Source organism: Protopterus annectens, chromosome 4.part1 (assembly GCF_019279795.1).
Source record: "Protopterus annectens isolate FY-2018-M chromosome 4.part1, PAN1.0, whole genome shotgun sequence".
In the NCBI taxonomy this organism is placed as follows: Eukaryota; Metazoa; Chordata; order Ceratodontiformes; family Protopteridae; genus Protopterus; species Protopterus annectens.
In genome coordinates this window covers 798642831-798665722 of record NC_056734.1, presented here as the reverse complement: position 1 = coordinate 798665722, position 22892 = coordinate 798642831, and the positions used below count along the sequence as shown (strand labels likewise).

Genomic DNA, 22892 nt, shown 5'->3' with positions numbered 1-22892 from the left:
GATCTTTAGAGCGAGTAACCTGTGTACCATGCAGCATTTCCAATAAAACAAGGTAAGAGATTGACTTGTATGCAAGGCAGAGATCACCTCTGAGTAGGACAGATGCTGAAGACCTTGAATTTTCCTTGTGAGGAAACTTTGTGGACTCTCCATTTGCTGCAGGTGCTAGGAAAGGTACATACTGAAAGGGGCACTCTACTCAGTTATTGGCCTGATGAGGGAAGAGTACAGGGAGGTTATAACTTCTTTTATTCTGGAGACAATGCCCTTACCTATGACATGAGCAAGATGGAATGCCCTTCTTACCACTGTGGAGACACAGTGGTCAAAGATAAGGTAGCTTTCAACCTGTGTGCCTAGGTCTCTCACCACTGAGTGCATACATAAGCTGTTGCTATTGATGTGATAGTTAGCAGGAACATCGCTTTTACCAAAAGGAATGATTTTTTTTGCATTGAGTTTAAGCCCATGACTTTGGCACCATTCATTTGTTTGTGTAAGACCCTCTTGTAGGATGTTGACATAATTTGGAGATTCTATGACCACTCCCAGTTTGCAGTCATCAGCAAACTTTGTGAATCACAGATTTTAGTTTTTGCTTGTACTTCAGAGAAATAGATTCCAAACAGTACAGGTCCCAGGAATGAACCCTGTGGAACACCACTGGTTACAGGTCTGCTGTTGGAGGTGGATTCCTCTGTTTTGACTGTATGAGTTCTATCAGTGTGCCAGTTAGCAACCCATCTAATGATATTATTGTTTATGCCTATTTGAGTGAGTTGTCAATTATGCCTGAGTGGGGGATAGTGTCAAATGCCTTTCCTAAGTACAAGTAGGCTGTATGCACAGATTTCCCCTCTTCCATGGCCTTTGTGACTGTCTCAAAGAAGTTCACTATGTTTAACAGGCATGATCTCCCTTTGACTAATCCAAACTGAGTAGGGTCATGTGTTTGGAGATTACCAATATCTTTGTTGATAAGGTCCAAGATGATTCACGCCATGGCCTTGCAGATAAGGCTAGTCAGGCTAATAAGTCTATAGATCTCAGGGTCAGTGAGTGCACCATCTTTGTGCAAGGGAATAACAGCACCTGTTTTCCATTCAACTGGTATGAAGCCGGTGCTTAGACTATGATTCAAAAAAGTACCCATTGCTAATTCATGTTGGAGCCCATGTAGGATGTAGCCTGGGATGTTATTAGGTCTCATAGATGCTGTGTTTTTGGCCCTAGAGAGGGCATTTATGACCTGCTCTTTAGAGATACAAGGTAGGGGACAGGTGGTAGGCATGTCATGGGGTATGTATGGTGAGAACAGGGGAGTGAAGTTTTCATAGAACCTGTCAGCCAGCAGGTTCGCTATGTCCGCAGGCTCAGTATATGTGGTATCATTAGCTACCCGTTTGGCACAAATATGGGCCTTTCCTTTCAGGTTACAGATGTAACTATAGGCTGCCTTGTGGTTATCCTTTGTTGAGGAAGATAATTTGGAATCATAATTTGCTTTAGAGGACTTAAGATATCATATTTGCTTTTTAAGCTGAGGATGGAGTGTCTCCAATTTAGGAGGGCTCCGTACCTCTTACTCTTAGACAACAAATTCTTCCTCTTATTGTAAAGCCTGTTAATGGCAGTTGTCCACTGGGCAGGTTTGCTCTTCCTTGAGAGACTTGTTTTGGTCCTATCTGGTACAGCAGAGTCAATGCAGTTACATAGGTGTTTGTATAAAGCATCGGTGTAGAGCTTGGCATAGTTGCAAGTTTCATCTGAGGGAGGAGGTACAGTGAAGCTATGTATACCATCCTATAAGAGGTTATAATCTGCTTTGGAGAAGTTTTTTTTTGTTTAGTTTTTACTAGGTGGTCACGTGTGATAGTTACATTGAATGAGACTGATTTGTGGTCAGATGTCATCAGGGAGGAGCTCACAGTGGGGGTGCTACAGTGTTTTCCCCATATTGGCAAGCTTCAGATCCAGGATGTTGGATCCCCTTGTGGGGGTGTTAACCAGATGGTTCAGGGCATTGCAGTTAATAAAGTTGAGGAAACTTTGGGAAAGTGAGTTTGAGCACGAGTAATTTACCCAGTCAATGAATGGGTTGTTAAAGTCGCCCAAAACCATGTTTTTTGGATGTATCTCAATAGAATCAAGTAGATACAAATAAGCAGAATGGGTGTCTGGGTGTCCTAATTCATGGAGGGGATCCTGTAGCTGGTAATGATGTGAATAGGTGTCCAACAAACAGTTAATTTTTACTAAGGTGTCTCCAGGGAATCATACTGTTTAACCAATCTGGATGTGTATTTATGTTTAATGAATATTGATACACCGCCTCCTTTGGTTTTCATGCCTTCAATTTGAGGTCTGAATGTGTGGAAGGAGGTATAGCCCAATATGGTTGGGGTGCTCTTCACAGCCTTGAACCAGGTCTCTGTGACTGCACAAATATCTGCATCTTCCATGGTGAGGACAGCTTCCAGTGAGTGCAGTCTCATGTTGAGACTCCTAGCATTTAGAAGCATAACCTTGAGGTTGTTTAATAGATGGGGATTTTACACTGGGAATTTTTTCCTTCAGACACCATTTGAAAGGGTACTATGGGGGTGGTAAGATGAAGACCATCTCTGATAAAGCATCGAGTTCTGTCGATCCTATCATCCAAAGCTGATAGATACTGTATCCCCTTAGAATGACACCAGAAATTAAGATAATTATGGAGGTCATTCATTTTCTGTTTGTATTGAGGAATCATCCTAGGTGAAGGTAAAAATACTGCTTAAGGTTAGGGACATACCTGCCTGAGACACATAGTCTGAGAGTTCAGTCATGTCTCTCTCCATATAGTCCAGAGAGGTATGTCACAGGTCATTCACACCAATATGGACTATGATGGAGTCATAACAGTACTTGTTTTTGGAGTATATGTGTAATATGGCTACTGCCCAAGGCTCTTGTCACCTCCATAGTGTCCTTTTTAGGTGGTGTCTCAAGGACAAAATTCCAGTTGTGAAAACTCCATTTAAAAATAACCTCAAGGTTATGCTGCTAAATGCTAGGTATCTTAACATGAAACTGCACTCACTGGAAGCAGTCCTTACCTTGGAAGATTTACATACTTGTTCAGTCATGGAGACCTGGTTCACAGCTGTGGAGAGCATCCCAACCATATCGGGCTATACCTCCTTCCACACATTCAGACCACAAACTGAAGGAATGAAAACTAAAGGAGGTGGTGTATCATATTGATTACAGATAAATACACTTCCAGATTGGTTAGACAGTAAGATTTCCTGGAGATATTTCAGGTGCAATTAACTGTTGGTAGGACACCTGTTCAAGTCATTGCTGGCTACAGGACTCCATCTGTGAATCAGGATTCCCACTCTGCCTATCTGGCTCTACTTGTGTCTATCAAGATACATCCAAACACCCTGGCTTTGGGTGCTTTTAACTAACCATCAATTGACCGGGTAAATTACTTGTGCTGTAGCTCACTTTCCCAAAGGCTCATCCATTTTGTTAACTCCAAGGCATTGGACCTGTTGGTTAATACCCCCACAACGGGAGCCAACATCCTGGCTCTTGAGTGCAATGCCATCTTTGGTATGTACCTAACCAGGCATATCCATCAACTGGAAAATCCACAGAGGTTCCTCACTAAACCAATACAGTGCACACGTAAAATGTCCTATGCAGACCACATCAAGGCCATATCTCTGTATTCTGTGGCCTAAAGCCTTTGGAGGGGAGATGCATGCCTGCCATACAGGGCATTGTCAGACCCCACTGTGGACCTCCTGGATATCCATGAAACAACTAGCACCAGAAATACCTGTTCTACAAGCCTGCACATTGCCTGTGGTATAAACAGGATATGCTAGAGAGACAGGTATGTATTCCCTAATGCAAATCTAGTGCATGTTACACACCTGGATAGGAAACAGGACTATCATCCCTGGTTTGAGACCTATGTCTCTAATGGACACAGACAAACTATAAATGGTTCATCTTCCAGGCCTCTGCTTGTAAATGTTTCATCTCCCAAAACCCTGATTACACTTATCAAGGGTATCAGACCTTGTCAAAGATTTGGGATGCATGGCTAGGCTTAAAGAAACCCTTGTGTTCGTTAGCCTAGTAAACATCTATGGACCTATGAAAGTAGGAATCTATATTGTATTACCTTTCTGATGACATTTCTCTCCTGTGCTGACATTCAGTTCTGTGCAATGGCATTGATGGGTAGATTGTAGATGTGTCCAACACAATCCTAAAAGTGAAACATCAATATTTCCATGAGCCAAATCTCATTGTGTGAATCCACAGCCCTTAAAACAGCATCCCTTGTAACATACACAAATTATGCTATACACATTACAGATAGCAAAGAACAATATCTGTAAATGACCAGTACAAGCCGCATATCAACAGCAACAGTGGACTAAATGAATTCATATTAATGTAGATAGTTACCCTGTGCATCAGACACAAAGCTTTATTTCCCTGCATCCATGAGAAAAATTATAGGGATGTGGCACAGGTATCATCACTTGCACAAGCTGTTGTGTGGGGGTGCAGGAGGCCTAGGCTGACCCAAGAGGTTTGCAAACATGTGTGTGAGTCAGGAAGGGAAGCAAGCAAGCTGGACCATGGAAATGTTGCATGTGTGTCTGTAGGTGCCCTCAGTGTGACAGTGGTGTATGAGTGTCTGAATGAACACAGCCAAGCTCAGTGCTAGCCCTGAATGTCTGTGTGTTGGACAGCTGTGAGCTGTGCATGGTACAGCTGATAGTTCATTGTTTCCATCCCCCAATCGTACGAACTGTCTCTGCCAGGAGGTGCACTGGCATCTCCACACCCAAGGTCATATGCTGTGCTACTACCTGAGGTTTACTGATGTCTGCTGGGAATGTGTCCTCCACAGGAATGCCCAGGACCATGAGCCCATGGCCTGCTATGTCTTGGTGTGGACAGCACACTCCCCTCTGGTTTACCAAATGTACTGCCACTATGGGAGCATGATTATGCATGGACACATTGACTCTCAGCAGATGTAGTGCCCAACCTATGCCCATGGGGCCGATGCTCAACTCCAGTCAGATGTTCCATCACAGACAACATGAGTTCCAACACATATAGTATGAGATCTGTCTCAGTCCTACCTCTTTCAGCTGTGTCAGTCAACCTTTCCAGGGTATCAGCAACACAGTGGAGGCAGTCACGGATGTCAAACTGTGCTGCATCCATAACCCTGAGCATTCACTGGGCATTCCTTTCAGAGCGTGCTTGTGCCTCCATGACTGCCCTAAACATAACCGGAATGACATGTGATGAGACACCTGTGACAGGTGGTAGAAGGACAGCAGGCCTGCTATGAGCACCCCTATCGATCTGTCTGTGTGGAACCTTGCCAACTGTTTGGCTATGTCCAGTGTCAACAGTCACTAAAGCCACACTTCCCTGTTTAATGCTCCCACCATCCAATTGTCCAATATTTGTGGCCTCAGGGAACTGGGTATGCATAGGCATACTGGCTGTGTATGGTGATAATGAGGGTGGATGAGGGATGTCAACCTCTGTGTCTGATTCAGCCTCTGCAACCCCCAGCTGTGCCTCAATTTGGACACCATCATCATCATCAGAGTCTGGAGAGACACTAACATCAGGTTGTGAAGGGGACAATGACCCACCTCCCTGATCACCTGTGATAAAAAGGAAAAAGCAATACATTAATACCTGCACTTTTATGCTATGCAGTACTATGATGCAATATGTGTTAAACTGTATACACAGCTGGCACTATTACAGACTTGTATAACCCGCAATGTCACATAGTAAAGCAAGAGGACACTATTTTCTAACCCCAATCTGTAATTATTTGGAAATAATTCTTCATTAAACAAAAATCTCATAAGCAAAACATAAATTATGGGCACTGTTAACATTCTGCAAAACTCTGCACAGTTGACAGTTATGGCAATCTGTAATGTCCTGACAATACTGTCAAGTCAGTCACTATGGTCTCACCTACAAGGCAGAGGTATGACTCTAAACTGTACATTCCAAAAATATCTGTCCATTTTCCAGTCATGCAGTCAGTACATCAATCCAGCTAGCAGACCTGGAATGACACTTTAGTGAATACATTGAACTATATCTACAACTCTGACAAAACAGTTTTGTGCTTATCAGCAGCAGGAGCATGAACTCTTCCTATTCTTGATGGTTCTGAAAATTTTGAGGTGGGGTAATGGCAACAGCACCACATGTTACAGTATAACAGAGGTAATACGTATGTCCAAATATCTCACATTTACAGTAGCTGCTATGTTAACAGGTATGTAGATCACAATCTCTACATGAGCTTATAACTGCAGCTAACCCCCCACCAAACACCTGACACCCATGTAAAACTATATACACCTTGACACACTGAATGCAACAGTATTCCAATGTTGATCTAACTAACCATACCTGGAGCTCCTCTTGAGAGAAATGTGTGGCACTCATGTCCAGAACATATTGTCTGATGAATGCCTGAGAGCTGTCCTGTGTTGCAAGGCTTGCTAGGAATTCTTCTGTGGCTAAGAGAGGCTGTTCTGCTGTAGGCCCACCACCAGTGACCTGACAATACCTGGCCACATCAGCTGCATGTCCGCATGCTGAATTTATTATATCCATTACATGGTGTCGCACCTGCTGTAGGTACCATTCTGGTGACCCATGACATTGATGTTATGCACCAGTTCATCACACAGGGCTGCCCTTCCTGGCCTATTTTCCCTCCCTCTTGACAGCAGGACCTGGTAATGTTGACACAAAACTTCAATGATGAGGTTGTTTTTCATCTCAGTAAATGGTGCCCTGTGACATGCATGCTTGACGTTTCCTGTAATACAAATAAATGATTACACATGGCAGGATCATGTACATGGGAGTACAGTATGTAGCAATAAAGGAAGGCTGTCAGTATTCACCACTTGATTGCACATCTCATATTCAACAGTGTACCAAACATAGAAAGGGTGTGGATGCAACTTGGATAGCAGCAATAGTGACCTATTCCTGTTTGTGCCATGACAGATGCATATGATCACACACCCAACACAGGAGTCCATTGTAGCGTGCCCCATAGCAGGAAAAATCCACCCCTATATAATATGCATAAACAACACTGCCAACAAAATAGCAGTGTTGGAAACAAAATAGTTACATACTTGATGGAGTACAATACTCCTCTGTTGAAAGATACTGCTATATAAGTCATGTGTCAACGGACTACCTCTCATACACACTGATTCCCCTAGCTAGAAGTTTGCCTTTTTTTAAGCTGGTTCTCATTAACAGGTGACTGCCTCTGAACCAATCTATTACTCAAAAATGCAACATGCAGCCTACACAGCTGATTTGCAGAATAACCAGCCAATCCCATGCAACTACTCAACACGATATAAGGCCTCAATGTAGATTCCATCCCCTTTCTCATATGTTAGAATGGAAATTACTGGGGTAAAGATACATCATCAGCACAGAGACAATGTTTGTAGCAGCTACTTTTTACACACAGATGTGTGTGCTATAGGCTGAAGCTGATGCTGCTGTTGCAGGCAATAGGCATAGACAGAGAGTCTGAAGAATGTGCAGGACAACAACGCTTAAGAGTAACTGTGTGACCTGTGGCAGCCTTGACGAACAGTCAGAGCCTGATTGAGGGAACCCATCCCACTGGAAATTAAGGCATGTGTTTAAGGTAAGTACATTAGCCAAATGTATCATTAACATAGTAAAAGCAACATGCTTGGTGTGTCCCAGAACATGATAGGGGACACATCAACTATTTTGTCAACCAGATGGACAACTGCCAAGTCATCTTAAGTCATGGTAGTCATCTGAAATGTGTGTGCTGGCAACCCCTGTTTCTAGTACTACCTACATATATTATGTTACTTGTGCACCTGTGGTTGTCTGTAATTTGTAATATAACTAGCTAATCATTGTTGAGTGCAATCTGACATTACTGGGCCACATTTGAATTGCATACTTCAAAATCCTCTGGGAACTTATGCAAATGCATACCCTGGCATTTTATGCACTTTCTAGGGTTGTAATGGGAATAGTTGAAATGTGGTCAGATCTGTAGGCCTTTGACTTCCATTATTTAGAAGCAGACAATCCATCTGTACTGCTTTGGGTAGATAAAAATGAGAAGAGACAGTCATACATATCACAATACATGTATTTTAAATGCTAGACATAGTTGTATTTGAACCCAGGACCATGTGGACCAAAACATTTATGTTTTCAAAGCATTTAACTGTTTGAGCTACAGAGGTCATCTTATCATAGGTATATTTTTACAAGTTGTAGATATAATTGCATGCTTACCTGCTGTTACATACCTCACTCACATGTATTAGTATGTGTATGGCTTTACAGTGATGAATCTCTCTACCAGAGTCCCAGATAAATTGCTATTTTTCCATTAATCTTTTAGCAGATTTGGTGCACAATGTTGCATGATGCATAGCATCATGTAATCATGTTTAATGATGAGAAAATGACAATTACTATGTTTTGCTGGAAACACCAGTGCTAACTTACTGGATGCGTGACTTGTCAGGTTGATGCACTGTTGCTCAAGTGAAATGGTACTGGGTTTGAAATAGGATGGAGGTGTTCTTTTTGAACTTGATTAGTATGCTTTCAAATACATGTAGTAATATACTACCATTTAGCATAGCTATGCGCAGTATCACACGATAATTCTTTAAAGAAAAGAAAATTGGAGAGATAGGACAGTGGTGAAATGGGGTGCAAGCGGGGGAAAAACATAGTGAAAGTTAGGTAGGAATGTGCAGGAAGGGTGTCGGAAAGAACCATAGCTATCCATTTCTTAAACGGCAACAAATGTGCACTTGCAAAGATTTTTAGCTGAATTTAAACTGTCACCCCAAGAGAGAGGGGTGATGGCAACATAAGTGTGTTGTCAAGCCAACTGGACCTAATTAAATGTGTCCAGTGGATACATGTGCAAAATGGAGTGGTATGTATTGGACAAATGTTTTTGTTTGTTTGTTTTGGGACAGGTGCCCCCCCCCCCTTTTTTTTTTTTTTTTTTTAAGGAAAGAGTGTAATGTTGGGGAAGGGACATAGGTATGTGTGGGGAAGCTAAACTGAGAAGGTGAAGAAGCATTTGCAGGCAGACAAGACCGCAGACAGAGCTGGTGTGGGACACAAGATGGGGGTGAACACCTTGATTGATGAGGGTGTTCGGGGATCCCAGCATCAGACCCGGTAGCAGTGTGACTCAAGTCCTCACCCATAGGACTGTCAGCACTGCACCTTCACTGCTGCTGTGGAGGCAGTGATCGATGCCGGTGCATGGCAACAGAATGCCCCACCAGGATGAACAGCTTGTTCTCCATCTGTCATAGACATGCACCAACAGTTTGGCACACAACCCTATGCACCATGCCTGGTAGTTTATCTTGGGTGACAAACACATCCCCTCCACCTCCACTCACAGAGGGGGTTACACCCGCAGCCTGTGGGGTGGAACTACCTGATGGAGCAGGTAGTGCAGGGGCAGCAGAGGGGGTGCCACCAGGCTGTGGCCCAGATGTGCTGGGCCCCAGTTCCTTGGCTGGGGAGCCAAGGTAGATGGATCACTGGGAACTGGCCTACCTTGTTGCACTGTGGTAAATAAAACATAAACATAAAGGAAGAATAAACATAACCCAAACAAATGTAATTAATAACATGAAAGAAACAATAACGGGTAATGGAAACAAACAGAAAATAATATAATGAGGAACATAACAATAAATAAAGTAAATTAAAGTTTTTTAACAGCAAAGCAATATTAAATTACACATAAGGCCAGCATAAGAGGTAATAACAAATAATATGTTAATATCAAATGATAACAGTAAATATATTGATTAAATAAATAAAAGAAGAGAAGGGGTGCGGTGAGGGGAAAGAGAAGAACATTAGTAACTTCACAGATAATATAAATAAACATAGTATAACTACATTCTTCTAGATATGTTCGATTTCACTTGTGAGACCATTGACTGCTATGCCATTTATTATTTGACATACTACCCTGTTCCTTACACACACTATAGAACCAATCATAGTGAATCCAGCAATCATTCAGTGTTGCTTATATTGTATATATGATGTTCCGCATACATACCTCTCAACATCTTAGCATGGGACATTATGGGCTAAGCCATTCATAATGGCGGTACAAAGGCACAACAACAAGGAACATCCTTATAAAGTGTTGTCATGCAATAGTAGCAAGGTGTTCTGATAACAGATTTGCAATTAACTTTTATTTCGAGTGATGTCATATATCTGCAAATCAGAGGACTGACTTTTACTGACGTTGATCCTCAACAACGTGTCAGAGGCTGGCCAGTAAAACAAGACCATATAGTTCATAGGTTAGTACTAGGCTAACTGCCCTTGTGAGCCATTGTAAGCCTAGCCAGTTATCCCTTGTGAGACTCAAACCCTGCACCTTGTGTTTGTAAGGCAAACACCTTAACCATTAGGCCACCCTCCCAACCCCTAAACTTAGGTTCATAGATTAGTACTAGGCTAACTGCCCTTGCGAGCCATTTTAAGCCTAGCCAATTATCCCTTGTGAGACTCAAACTCTGAACCTTGTGTTTGTAAGGCAAACACCTTAACCATTAGGCTACCCTCCCAATCTCTTACTCATAGCTTAATACTAGAGTAGCTGTCCTTTCAGGCCTAGCCAGTTACACATGCAAGAATCAAACCCTGCACCTTCTGTCTGTAAGGCAAACACCTTAACCATTAGGCCAATCGCCCACAAAAGTTTTTATTTTTTTATACTTGAAAAGGTTCATAGATTAGTACTAGGCTAACTGCCTTTGTGAGGCCATTTTAAGCCTAGCCAATTATCCCTTATAAGACTCAAACCCTGTACCTTGCGTTTGTAAGGCAAACACCTTAACCATTAGGCCACCCTCCCAACCTGGTCAAACAGACCATACATATGGGGCAATATTTAGTGCATTCTGCAAAACTCATGACATTTCGGAGGTATGTCCATGTACACTGACTACACTTGACAGTCATGGCATAGGTCTATAGATGTGCACTTCACATGCAAGCATGGCTATGTTTTATTGATGAAATGCTAAAACAGTATTGAAAACAGCACAAATTCTCAGTTGGTAGATGTGGGATTAGAACCCACAAGCAGTGACTACAGTAATACTAAACATTTTATTGGAAATAATAAATTACCAGGCACTGTCTCCTTTTACACTTTATTGATTCATGTTGTTTCCAATCTTATATTTATACACATGGATAGCTATCTAGGACTTCTGTTAACTTACACGTTTAGCCTATTCATTTATTGAATGCAATCTACAGCATATTTCTGACAATGAGCAGACCACAACTTTGACTTTTAATCTGGGTATACCACAACATTAACAAATGGTTGGAAGCTATGCTACTTAGTACTGCATGCTTACTTGCTTTAACTTGCTTTACCAGTGCAGACATGCACTGACACATTAATGAAAGCCTATGATGTCCCAGGTATTTCATACATGACTGTTAAGATTGCAATATCTGTATTTACTTTATTTTATTTTTAAGTTATGCATTCATTTATTACTTTATTGATTTTCTTACATACCACCCCACTTGCCTCATCCTGGTCAAACGTCTTGTATGGGACCGGACGTTGCAAGCCCTCTTTTCTGCAGCTGTAGAAAGAGAAGGAAACCATTATTCATACCAGTTTTGCACAGATTTAGCTTGTATATTTATAAATTACTAGCAAGCATAGTTACATATCTTTGAGGTGGTTCCTGCTCGTGAATCCTGGATCCATTGATCCAAGGTTCCCCTCTTCCTTCAGTAGAGGTCTTCATAATGGTGATGACACTGCTGATCAGTGCTGGGGATACGAGTTGCACTTGTCATGTCCCTGGCCAAACTATCCCAGGCCTCAGACTTATAATCTGATCCCTGATAGTTGCCCTGCAGCAGCCAGGGTCCATAGTGCTCTACCAGGAGTCCAATGAAATCCCTAGACACCTGGACACCCCACCATTGTGCCCTAAAGCACACATCTTCCTCCACAACAGCAGCCATATCCACAGTCAGGATCAGGCTTCAATGTATAATATGAAATTACCACCTATTGCCCTTTAAATAGGCTGCATTTCTGCCATTGCACATCATACTGTAATTTTCAAAAATGTGCTGCATTGCTTATCAATGTGCAAACATGAAAAGACCATTACACTTGTTTAAGAGTTGCTTAGCATCATGCACCTTTACTAAATTTAACAATTATTGAATTTAAAGGGCACCAATGTTTCAGTCACCTGACACAGTTTCACAGTAGTATATGTAATAGGTATAATTGTCCAGGACTTGGACCCAGGACCTACTACACTGTACATCATGACTCAACCTATCTAGACACTGGGATAGTGAAGGGAATTCATATGTCTTCAGATATACTGCTAAGGTGTCTGTAAGTGTAGCACAGCTTCACTGCGTGGATTTGCATGGTGCCAAGCACCGCACAACTACAGCAGTTAAATACATCTTGTTTCTAGTTTACATGTCTAGTACATGTCTAATGTATGGTTATGTAGAGCTAACCATGGCTAAATAGCTTGGTGTATCAAGCAAACAAGCACAAAACGTTTAAAAAAATAAATAAATCCAACTTAATTAAATAAAATGTCTTGTAGACCTTATTGTCAGGGTTAATGGGCCAAAAGGTATGTGGGTGTGCAATCATTCTTACTCGGATTCAGTATCCGTGTTCTTCTGACCTCCCTTATGCATTCACCACAATTAAAATGCATGGCATGTCCCTGAGGGAGAATCATGGTCATGTACACAAATACATTCTGTGTAGGCACTACAAGGAGTCTACACAGACTTTATTGAATAGTGGGGATGGGGTAACACAACAGACAGAAACAAATTTGACAGAAATCATTTAGTACCTGTAAAGCAGTTCAAAGTATTTTATTAAGAATGATGCTGTTTTGAGAGACTTCTTAAAGTTTTGAAGTTTTTCAGAATTCCTGTTAGTTTCAGAAATGTTTTTCCTGGTAGCTGAAGCAATCTCAGAGAGTGTCCATTCTCAACATGATAGATTGAAAAAAAAGGCCTTAGTATTTACAAGATGTTGGAGTTCTTGAGGGAATAACTCATGGTGAGTTTATTGCGTAGAACAGGATATATGAATCTCTCTGACATATTGAATAAGTTCATAAGTTCATAGGTAAGTACTAGGATAGCTGCTCTTGTGGACCATTTTAAGTTTGGCTAGTGAGCTGTTTGTTTATTTCAGTGACAAGGGCTATAACATTCTGGGATTTACTCTTCTTACTGTTGGTCAAAATGTTTTTCCTTTTATTATAAAGCTTGTTGATATTATGGTTCCACAGTGTGGGCTTGTTTCTGGAGTTTCCCCTACATGTTCCTATAGGGTACAGCTACATCTATTCAGCTGTTTACATGCTGGTATTGTGTGGTTGCATATGTTTTTTGCATATTCAGTGGAGTTAACTGGTTTTGGTGGGGATTTGAAGCTTGCCAATGTATCACTTAGGAGAAGGTAGTTTGTCTTAGTTTGTCTTAAAGAAATTTATGAAGATACCTTGGGTGCAAGGGGTCTCTGGTTTCAGCTTTATTTTGAAGGAGAGTGTTTTTATGATCAGATCTAACAAGTGATGAAGGTACACAGGGGATGGTGCAAGACGTCCCATATTAGTAAGGCCAAGATTGAAGATGTTATGCCCTCCAGTGGTTATTCCGATTGATTGTTTCAGGGCATTTGTATTGTCAAAGTCCAGGAATCTCTGTGCTTGTGAACTAGTGGTGGTGTAAGTTTCTCACTCTATAGTTGAATAGTTTATATCACCTATGGAAATGAAACTGGGTTTAATACTGTGATTCTAGTTTCTGTAGATAATGGTTGTGGCTCTCTTGTGGAATAAAGGAAGTTCTGTAGCTAGCTAAATTAAGGTATAGGACCTTTCTGATAGTTATGAAGAAGCTCTACTGCATCATGCTGCTTTACCAGCCATGATGTGAGTCTCTTCTGAATGTTAATTGAAGCACGACCACCTTTTCCCCTCCTGCACTGTAGCTTTTCTATTAATTTAGAAGGCAGAAATTTTCACTCTAAAATGCTGTTTATGTGTAATGGCACATGCGGTATAATAACTGTGCCTGATTTCCATTTAGAACCTCATTTCCATATCAATGTGGTCATTTACATTTTGCACTATTTTACCCTAGTGTGGTCATGCAAATACATGTCTGAATAGTGCTTTTCCTGTGTGTTCCTGTCACTCACTCTATTTTGTACAGTGCTATGTACTGTCTAAGAATGCAGATAAATTATAGTTCACCACGGATAGAGTTTATAGCATACGTCTTTCCGCACTCAGTTTTTATGGTGTGAATAATCAACCTTTTAGCCTATGCATAGTTTAAGGATAACACCATCAACCAGTGAACAAATCAACAGCCAGGTTGCAAAGGCAGTAATATCCTAAACAGTTAAACAAAAATATTAGAAAAAAGATTACCGACCCACAGCTAGCCCTGTTACATTTTGTATTTCATTTTGTTTGGTTTATTGCTGGACCACTTTAGTCTATTTTTCACAAACTAGGTGCACTCTAAGTACCTATGGAGAAATCAAGAAAATAAATGAATAAGCAAAAATTATCCCATTCTCTTTGTCAGCCATAAGCTGAAATTAAGTGATGTGTTGTGGGCTCAAGGAGGGAGGTAAGATTTACAGCTATGTTTGCCAGCAACCTCTAAGCAGCAGAAAGAATTTCCTTATTAGAAGACATAACTAAAATGGAAAAGGCCAGATATTTGCTTGTTTTGTGTTGTGTGGGAACCCCTGCAGTTATAGGTTTCTGAAACTGTTTAAGGGATAGAGGCTTAAGACATGGTACCCACTTATCATTTTTCCCCTGTAGAGGCTGTTTATAGTTGAAGAAATGCAGTCGAGACAACCTTATAGGTGTTACATAAATATCAAAGAATGTAGATGGTGATACAGAATTAATGCCCCTGTTGCTTTTAAACTGTAAAATTGAAAATTAAGTAGGTATACAGTAGTGTCAAACAGGCATGTATAGGTTCATAGGTTCATAGGTAGGTACTAGGCTATCGGCCCTAGGGCCCATACAAGCCTAGCCAAAAAATGTACCCTGGCTTTCGACACCCAAGAAAATTATTTTCCTGTGCCCCTTTCGAGCAGAGCCACAGAAGTGACCCCCGGGGTGAATTTCCCATTTCCCATCCAATCATCAAGATTTTTCTTGAAGAGTGCTAATGAGGAGCTCTGTTTGACATAGATAGGTAGTCTGTTCCTGAGTATGGGAAGTCTCTGGGACAGGAATCTATCCCTCCAGCATGTTCTGTTTATTGTGGTGACAAGGTTAAGGTCCCTAGAGCATGTAGCTCGGAGGGATTGGGATTTCTTTAAGTGGAGCATGTCCAACAGCTCTGGGTTTGACATAGCTTTGTATGTTAGGCAGAGATCGCCCCTGAGTAGGCGATATGTGATGGAGTAAAGCTGTAGTTTTTTGAGACGGTCTGCATAGGGCATCTGTTTGAGGCCAGTAATCCTCTTTGTGAGGTATTTCTGCGGTCTTTCCAGTTGTTGTAGATGTCTTGTGAGGTACATACCAAAAGGGCGTTGTATTCTATAATGGGTCTAATGAGTGATGAGTAGAGGGGAACAATGACCTCTTTTTTTTCTGGATGAGAATCCTTTTGTGATGAGATGAGCCATGCAGAAGGATTTCCTGACCACTGTGGCGATGTGATTATCAAAGGAGAGACTACTGTCCACCTGTGTCCCAAGGTCTCTTATCACATTTTCGGCATTAAGTAGACTACCAGCTATGTGGTAGTTCATGGGTACAGAGTTTTTACCAAAGGGGATGACAATACACTTTTTGGCATTGAGCTTCAGGCCATGGCTTTGACACCAGGTATCTGTCTCAGTGAGGCCCTTTTGTAGTTTGTCCACATCGTTAGGAGTTTCGATTATGGCTCCTATTTTGCAGTCATCTGCAAACTTTGTTAACCAAAGACCTTCTGTGTTGGCCTGCACTTCAGAGAAGTAGATGCCAAACAGGAGAGGACCCAGGACTGAACCCTGTGGTACTCCACTTGTCACTGGTCTGATGTCGGATTTGGAATCCACTACTTTCACAATGTGGGTTCTGTCTGTGAGCCAGTTGGCAACCCATCTTGTGACATAGGGATTTATACCTAGTTTAGTGAGCTTATCTATAATTCCAGAGTGGGGGATGGTGTTGAAAGCCTTGGCGAGATCTAGATAAGCTGTGTGAACCATTTTACCCTCATCTATGGCTTTGGTGACTGCTTCAAAGAAGTCAATCAGGTTTAGGAGGCATGATCTGCCTTTTACAAGTCCAAACTGAGTAGGGTCCAGAGTTTGGAGATTACCAATATCTTTGTTTATGAGTTCCACAATGATACGTTCCATGGCCTTGCAGACCAGGCTTGTCAGGCTAATGGGGAAGTAGTTCCCAGGGTCCGTCATGCCTCCCCCTTTGTGGAGTGGGATAACTGTTGCGGTGCACCATTCAGTGGGTACAAAGCCTGAGGTGAGGCTATGATTGAACATGGTACTTAGGTAGGGTGCCAGTTCATTCTGTAGTTCGTGTAGAACGCAGCCTGGGATACTGTCAGGTCCCATAAATGCTGTGTTCTTGGCTTTGGAGAGTGTGTTTTTTAACCTGTGCAGCCGTGATTATAGGAACTTTGCATTCTTCCAGTATAGAGATGGGCCCTCTAGGGGGTGAGAGGGGGGTAAAGTTAACACTGAACCTATCTGCTAGGATGTTGGCAATATCAGTTGGTTCTGTATATTTAGTGCCATTATGCTGTAACTCAGAGCAGATCTGAGTGTTCCCATTTAGATTCTTGACATAGCTATAGAATGCTTTGTGGTTGTCTTTAGAGTCAGTGGCAATTTTGTTTTCGTAACTAGCTTTGGAGGATTTTATGAGGGATCTCAGCTTCTTACTGAGGTTGACGAGGGAGTTCCTCCAGTCATGGGATTTTACTCTTTTTTGCAACAGTTTATTTCTTCTGTTGTAGAGTTTGTTTATGGCAGAGGACCACCAAATTGGCTTCCTTTTTTTTGGAGGATAACATCTTGGTTCTATTAGGGATAGCATGATCCATGCACTTGTGTAAGTGCTTATAAAGTGCATTTGTGTAGGATTCGGCAGTCATACCTCTATTATCCGTCTGCATGGGTGTCATGAAGTTTGCCACTTCTGTCTTAAGAAGTGTGAAGTTGGCTTTTGAGAAGTTTTTTATGATGGTTTCCCTAATTGGGGCTGGGGGTGGGATGTGGATGTCTAGTTGAATACAGCTAGATCTTAGCCGGCCAAAGCTGAGGTTTTTAAGCAGAAAATATTTCAAACTGTACCACTTAAATAGGCAAGGACAGGAAATCAAAGAATGTGGCTACCCCCACACCTGCAATTACTAACAAATAATAAAATTCAAGCAAGCACTGACTGAAGAGCAGAGTCAAAACTTCCAGTTCAGTTAATATTCCTGCAACACAGTTAAATCAATTTAAATACTTTATTATTTGAAAAAAGTGCAGATAAAGGTACTTAAATTCTCTTATACGTCCAGTTGAATACAGCTAGATCTTTGCCGGCCAAAGCTGAGGTTTATAAGCACAAAATATTTCAAACTGTACCACTTAAATAGGCAAGGACAGGAAATCAAAGAATGTGGCTACCCCACACCTGCAATTACTAACAAATAATAAAATTCAAGCAAGCACTGACTGAAGAGCAGAGTCAAAACTTCCAGTTCAGTTAATATTCCTGCAACACAGTTAAATCAATTTAAATACTTTATTATTTGAAAAAAAGTGCAGATAAAGGTACTTAAATTCTCTTATACGTCCAGTTGAATACAGCTAGATCTTTGCCGGCCCAAGCTGAGGTTTTTAAGGAGAAAATATTTCAAACTGTACCACTTAAATAGGCAAGGACAGGAAATCAAAGAATGTGGCTACCCCCACACCTGCAATTACTAACAAATAATAAAATTCAAGCAAGCACTGACTGAAGAGCGGAGTCAAAACTTCCAGTTAAGCTAATATTCCTGCAACACAGTTAAATCAATTTAAATACTGTATTATTTGAAAAAAAGTGCAGATAAAGGTACTTAAATTCTCTTATACGTCCAGTTGAATACAGCTAGATCTTTGCCGGACAAGGCTGAGGTTTCTAAGCAGAAAATATTTCACACTGTACCACTTAAACAGGCAAGGACAGGAAATCAAAGAATGTAGCTACGCCCACACCTGCAATTACTAACAGATAATAAAATTCAAGCAAGCACTGACTGAAGAGCAGAGTCAAAACTTACAGTTCAGTTAATATTCCTGCAACACAGTTAAATCAATTTAAATACTGTATTATTTGAAAAAAAGTGCAGATAAAGGTACTTAAATTCTCTTATACGTCCAGTTGAATACAGCTAGATCTTAGCCGGCCAAAGCTGAGGTTTTAAGCAGAAAATATTTCAAACTGTACCACTTAAATAGGCAAGGACAGGAAATCAAAGAATGTGGCTACCCCACACCTGCAATTACTAACAAATAATAAAATTCAAGCAAGCACTGACTGAAGAGCAGAGTCAAAACTTCCAGTTCAGTTAATATTCCTGCAACACAGTTAAATCAATTTAAATACTGTATTATTTGAAAAAAGTGCAGATAAAGGTACTTAAATTCTCTTATACGTCCAGTTGAATACAGCTAGATCTTAGCCGGCCAAAGCTGAGGTTTTTAATATCATACAATTCAACCAAATCTTAACTCATGTGGATCTGTTTAGAATGATAGGTTATATGCTTTGTATTTATTATTTTAAATAGCTGATGGAGTACTCATTAAATTATGGTGAAATGTGATTGTTACTGTTTCTGGACATTTCCTTCAATCATATCAGAATTTTAAATAATAGAAAAACAATGAATAAACCTTACTGAACCATGCCATGCCATGGTACATTTAATTTTTTCTGCTGTTTTCATACCATAAATTTTCCAACTTTTCTCTGCAATGGTTGTTGTAGAAAATCATCAGTCCTCAGAAACAATGTCTATATATTATCTATACTATAAGCTCATGTTACATTTACATTCTGCTGCAATAGAACATTGCTTCACTGCTCGAAATCAGTATCATTTGAAATGCATACAGACAGAGGATAATTTTTATCCAGTAGACTATCGGCAATGTCAATCACATTGAATGCATAGTGTGATGTGTTGTTCATCCTTCATTGTAAATCATGCTCTAACAATTAATACAATCTGTTTACTTTTTTTACTTCAAGGTTAGTGACCTTTCATTCCATGACTCCTTAGCCACATTTGTTCTTGTACTAATTGCTCGACAGTGCTTTTCCTTGGAGGATGTGGTACAACACGTTGCACTCCCTTCCCTTCTGACAGCAGGTAAAAGTCTATAAAATCATTTATGGTTAGAAAGAATACTGAATTTTTACATATGCATATGTAATAGAATTAACCTTGTAGAACATTTAGCAGTCTGATGAATATCGTGTATTTATTTTTGAGAAATTGGGGACTTATTTGCCAGTAAAATATGAAATATTGGTAGAAAAAATGTCCATGAAAGTATATTAATGATATGGAGTGCATTTCAACTTTTTTACACTCTTTGCCAGCATTGACTAATGGCCATCAGTCTCACTCTGGCCTGTTGACCAATTCATTCCACATCAGTGGGAAGAAACATCATTCAGTCAGCCACTGGGGTCATTTGAGGATTTTTGTGTTTTAGCCCTACCATTCCTCACTGATGCTCTGCCTGTGGAGCCAAATGGGGATGTGCTGTGGACTGTCTGTGGCCATTGCCTCTCAATTCTGAAAGGGACATTTCCAGCAAGAATCCCCACCCCTCTCTCCAAACACAGTAAGTGGATACTTGTATCGCCACCAGAGAAATTACACATCCCTATGAGCTCCCAAATGGCTGCAAAACATCCACACCCCTGGGAGGGGCAAGCAGGCCATGGTCTTTTATTCCTCTCCTCCCTCCCTGTGTGTCCCAGTGCCTGGATCTCTGTAAGGGTTCCATCCCTCTGCAGCATGGGAGCAGGCAGTATGTTTCAGTGCTGATGAAATGTGTTACATATATTTAGCATCAGGCATGTGCCATGGCAGCTTTCTGAATACCTGTTACAAAACTAAAGATTTCACGACTTCTACTCGGATAGTGATATAATAAACCCAGTTTATATCAATGTGTTAGCAGCTTTTTGATTTATATTTTTTGACTAGAACCGAAAAGTTCCTCAAATGCTCAGCCCATCTTAACTGTCCAACAATTACTTGATCTTATCAATTGAATCAAGTCAGCAGAAGCATTACCTCAGTGGTTTGCATGGTGACAGTCATTTTAATTATAAGCATTCACTATTACCTCAGTGGTTTACATGGTGACAGTCATTTTAATCATAAGCATTCCCTTATGCATCCCTTAAACTATCAGTTAATTATACAGGTTGCTATCATCTTGCCTTTAGTAGTTATCGCTATTCATTTTTTTGTGTTGTTAAGCAAAGAGATACATTTTTCAATATCCTGATAAGTTCCATATTCAGAGCTAACATAAAAAGATGGTATTATAACACTCTTCCTGCAGTTATATCAGGCAGCATGAATTCCCCTTTAGGTGTTAATTTTGACTCTTGAGTTGGTATGTTCTACAGCATGTGGTGACCCAGATGCAGAGTCGGGAGCAAGGATGACGTGTCGACTTTTGCTTTATCTTCTTGGAACACCTCAGGTCAGCATCACCCCTACGAGTGATGGTAAGGATTCAGCATCTTGTTATTTTAATACTCAAATACTTTAAGTAAGAAGTTGTTGGCTGTATACTTGACATATACAGCACTGAGGATAAGTGAACAATGTAGTAACTGACGCACAAAATGTTGTCTAAGTCCTTATATAGAACTTTATGCAGTTTAATATATTTAACATTGTAAATTATAAATACATGCTAAACTTTTATTTATTGCTGCTGACATATTTTATTCCTATAATAATGCATCATATGCTGTGTTAGGATATTTTACATTGCAGACTTTTCTAGTCTGTAGTGATCAGAGCATCTGGAGAATTAACTTACAGCATTTGTGTGAGAAGGAGTGTGGGGTACTACCGATTTCTGTAGGTCTTGAAGTACAAATATAGCTGAATTGCATTGTTTTTACAGAGAAATGTAAATGGGGAGCAGCATAAGCCTTCTCTTTTTTCTCTTTGGTGGTCTGTGTCCTTTCTGTAAAGTCATATTCTAAGGATGTAATATTTTTAAGTAAGAAGCACATTATGGGCAATGGGAGGCACTCCCTCCTACAAAACCAAAATATTTTTGTGATTTTGTTTTTGTTCAGTTTCTGATTGTAGTGTGGTTTTGCTTGATTGACAGTCCTGAAAATAATAGTTTTGTTGGTTTCAGCTCCATTCTGTGTATAAGAACTGACATTCTCAGTGTTACATGAAAGTACCTTTGGCCTGCTAAACTGGATTGGTAAAAAAGGGATCTGTGTTTTTGTGTGTGTGTATATATATATATATATATATATATATATATATATATATATACATATATATACATATATATATATATATATATATATATATATGTGTGTGTGTGTGTGTGTGTGCGTGTGTGTGTGTTCCTAGGTCATACAGCCATTTGTCAAACCTTACATTCCAGGAGAACAATTATTTTGTAAAGGCTGTGTTACAACAAACTTACGCTTTAGCATTAGGTAAATATATGTAGGATTGCAGAGGTTAGTAATGTAGCGTAATGTCTTTCATGGGTTGCAAAAGGGTTACAGCTGTTTGTCCTGGCACATGGTGTATAAGGTACAGTGAAAGTCTTTAGTCATGCATGAGTTGTATGGAATCAAACAATGTCTTCCTGGCCAAAGGTATGAAAGGGAGATTCTCAGGGCTTAAAGCTTGGATTGCCATTATTTAAAATAACCCTTTTAGATTTCCTAGAAAGAAATAGTCTGCTCACGAATCTAAACATACCTGATCTGGAACTAGAGAGACCGCAATTAATGAGCTAGGCAACCAGAAAGTAAATGCTGTTATGGTTGTTCCACGGAATTGTTAATTTAGATGAAGTATCATCTAGTTGATTTTTTTGAGTAGGAACAAAACCGTCTTCCCTTGCAGTTCCCATGTGTGGATCAAACTCTTAGCTATAAATGCTATATCCATGCTAACACAGGAAACAGACAGAAGGGAAAAAAATCCAGTACTCGAATACAAACAGTACCAGCAATCATGTTGTACAACAAACAGCAATCCGTGAATGGCAGCTCATCCAAATGTGATTGAAGAGTTGCAGCCCTGTGCACTTCGGGCATGAGAACTGTTTGGGAAATATTCTTGAAACTATAGCTGTATGCACTGAAGGAATATGACTGAAATTGAATATGAAAAATATATAAGGTAATATATGAGGATGCAGGAAAAAAACATCAAATCCATTTGATATTAATTTAATATGAAATAGTGCAAGGTAATACATCTGGGTAAAACAGAAAACAATAGACATAGTTGATAGATATCAACTCCTTAAAATGAAGATGAGATGAAGATTTACTAAACAATGCTCAGTAGTTATGACAAAGGAAAATAAATAATAGAAATTATGAAACAAAATGTAAAGCACGCAATATAGACATTAAGGTTGCATTCTCTAAAGTTATCTTTAG

General features: G+C 40.3%; 1 protein-coding gene across 1 annotated transcript in view; it reads left to right on the top strand.

Moving 5' to 3' along the window:
* MED12L (mediator complex subunit 12L) overlaps window positions 1–22892 on the top strand; it is a 919119-nt gene that overhangs the window by 177905 nt on the left and 718322 nt on the right. Inside the window, exons 8-9 of the mRNA XM_044070851.1 lie at window positions 19461–19581; window positions 20862–20963. Coding sequence (XP_043926786.1) covers window positions 19461–19581; window positions 20862–20963 — 223 coding nt within the window. The remainder of the gene's footprint in view (window positions 1–19460; window positions 19582–20861; window positions 20964–22892) is intronic.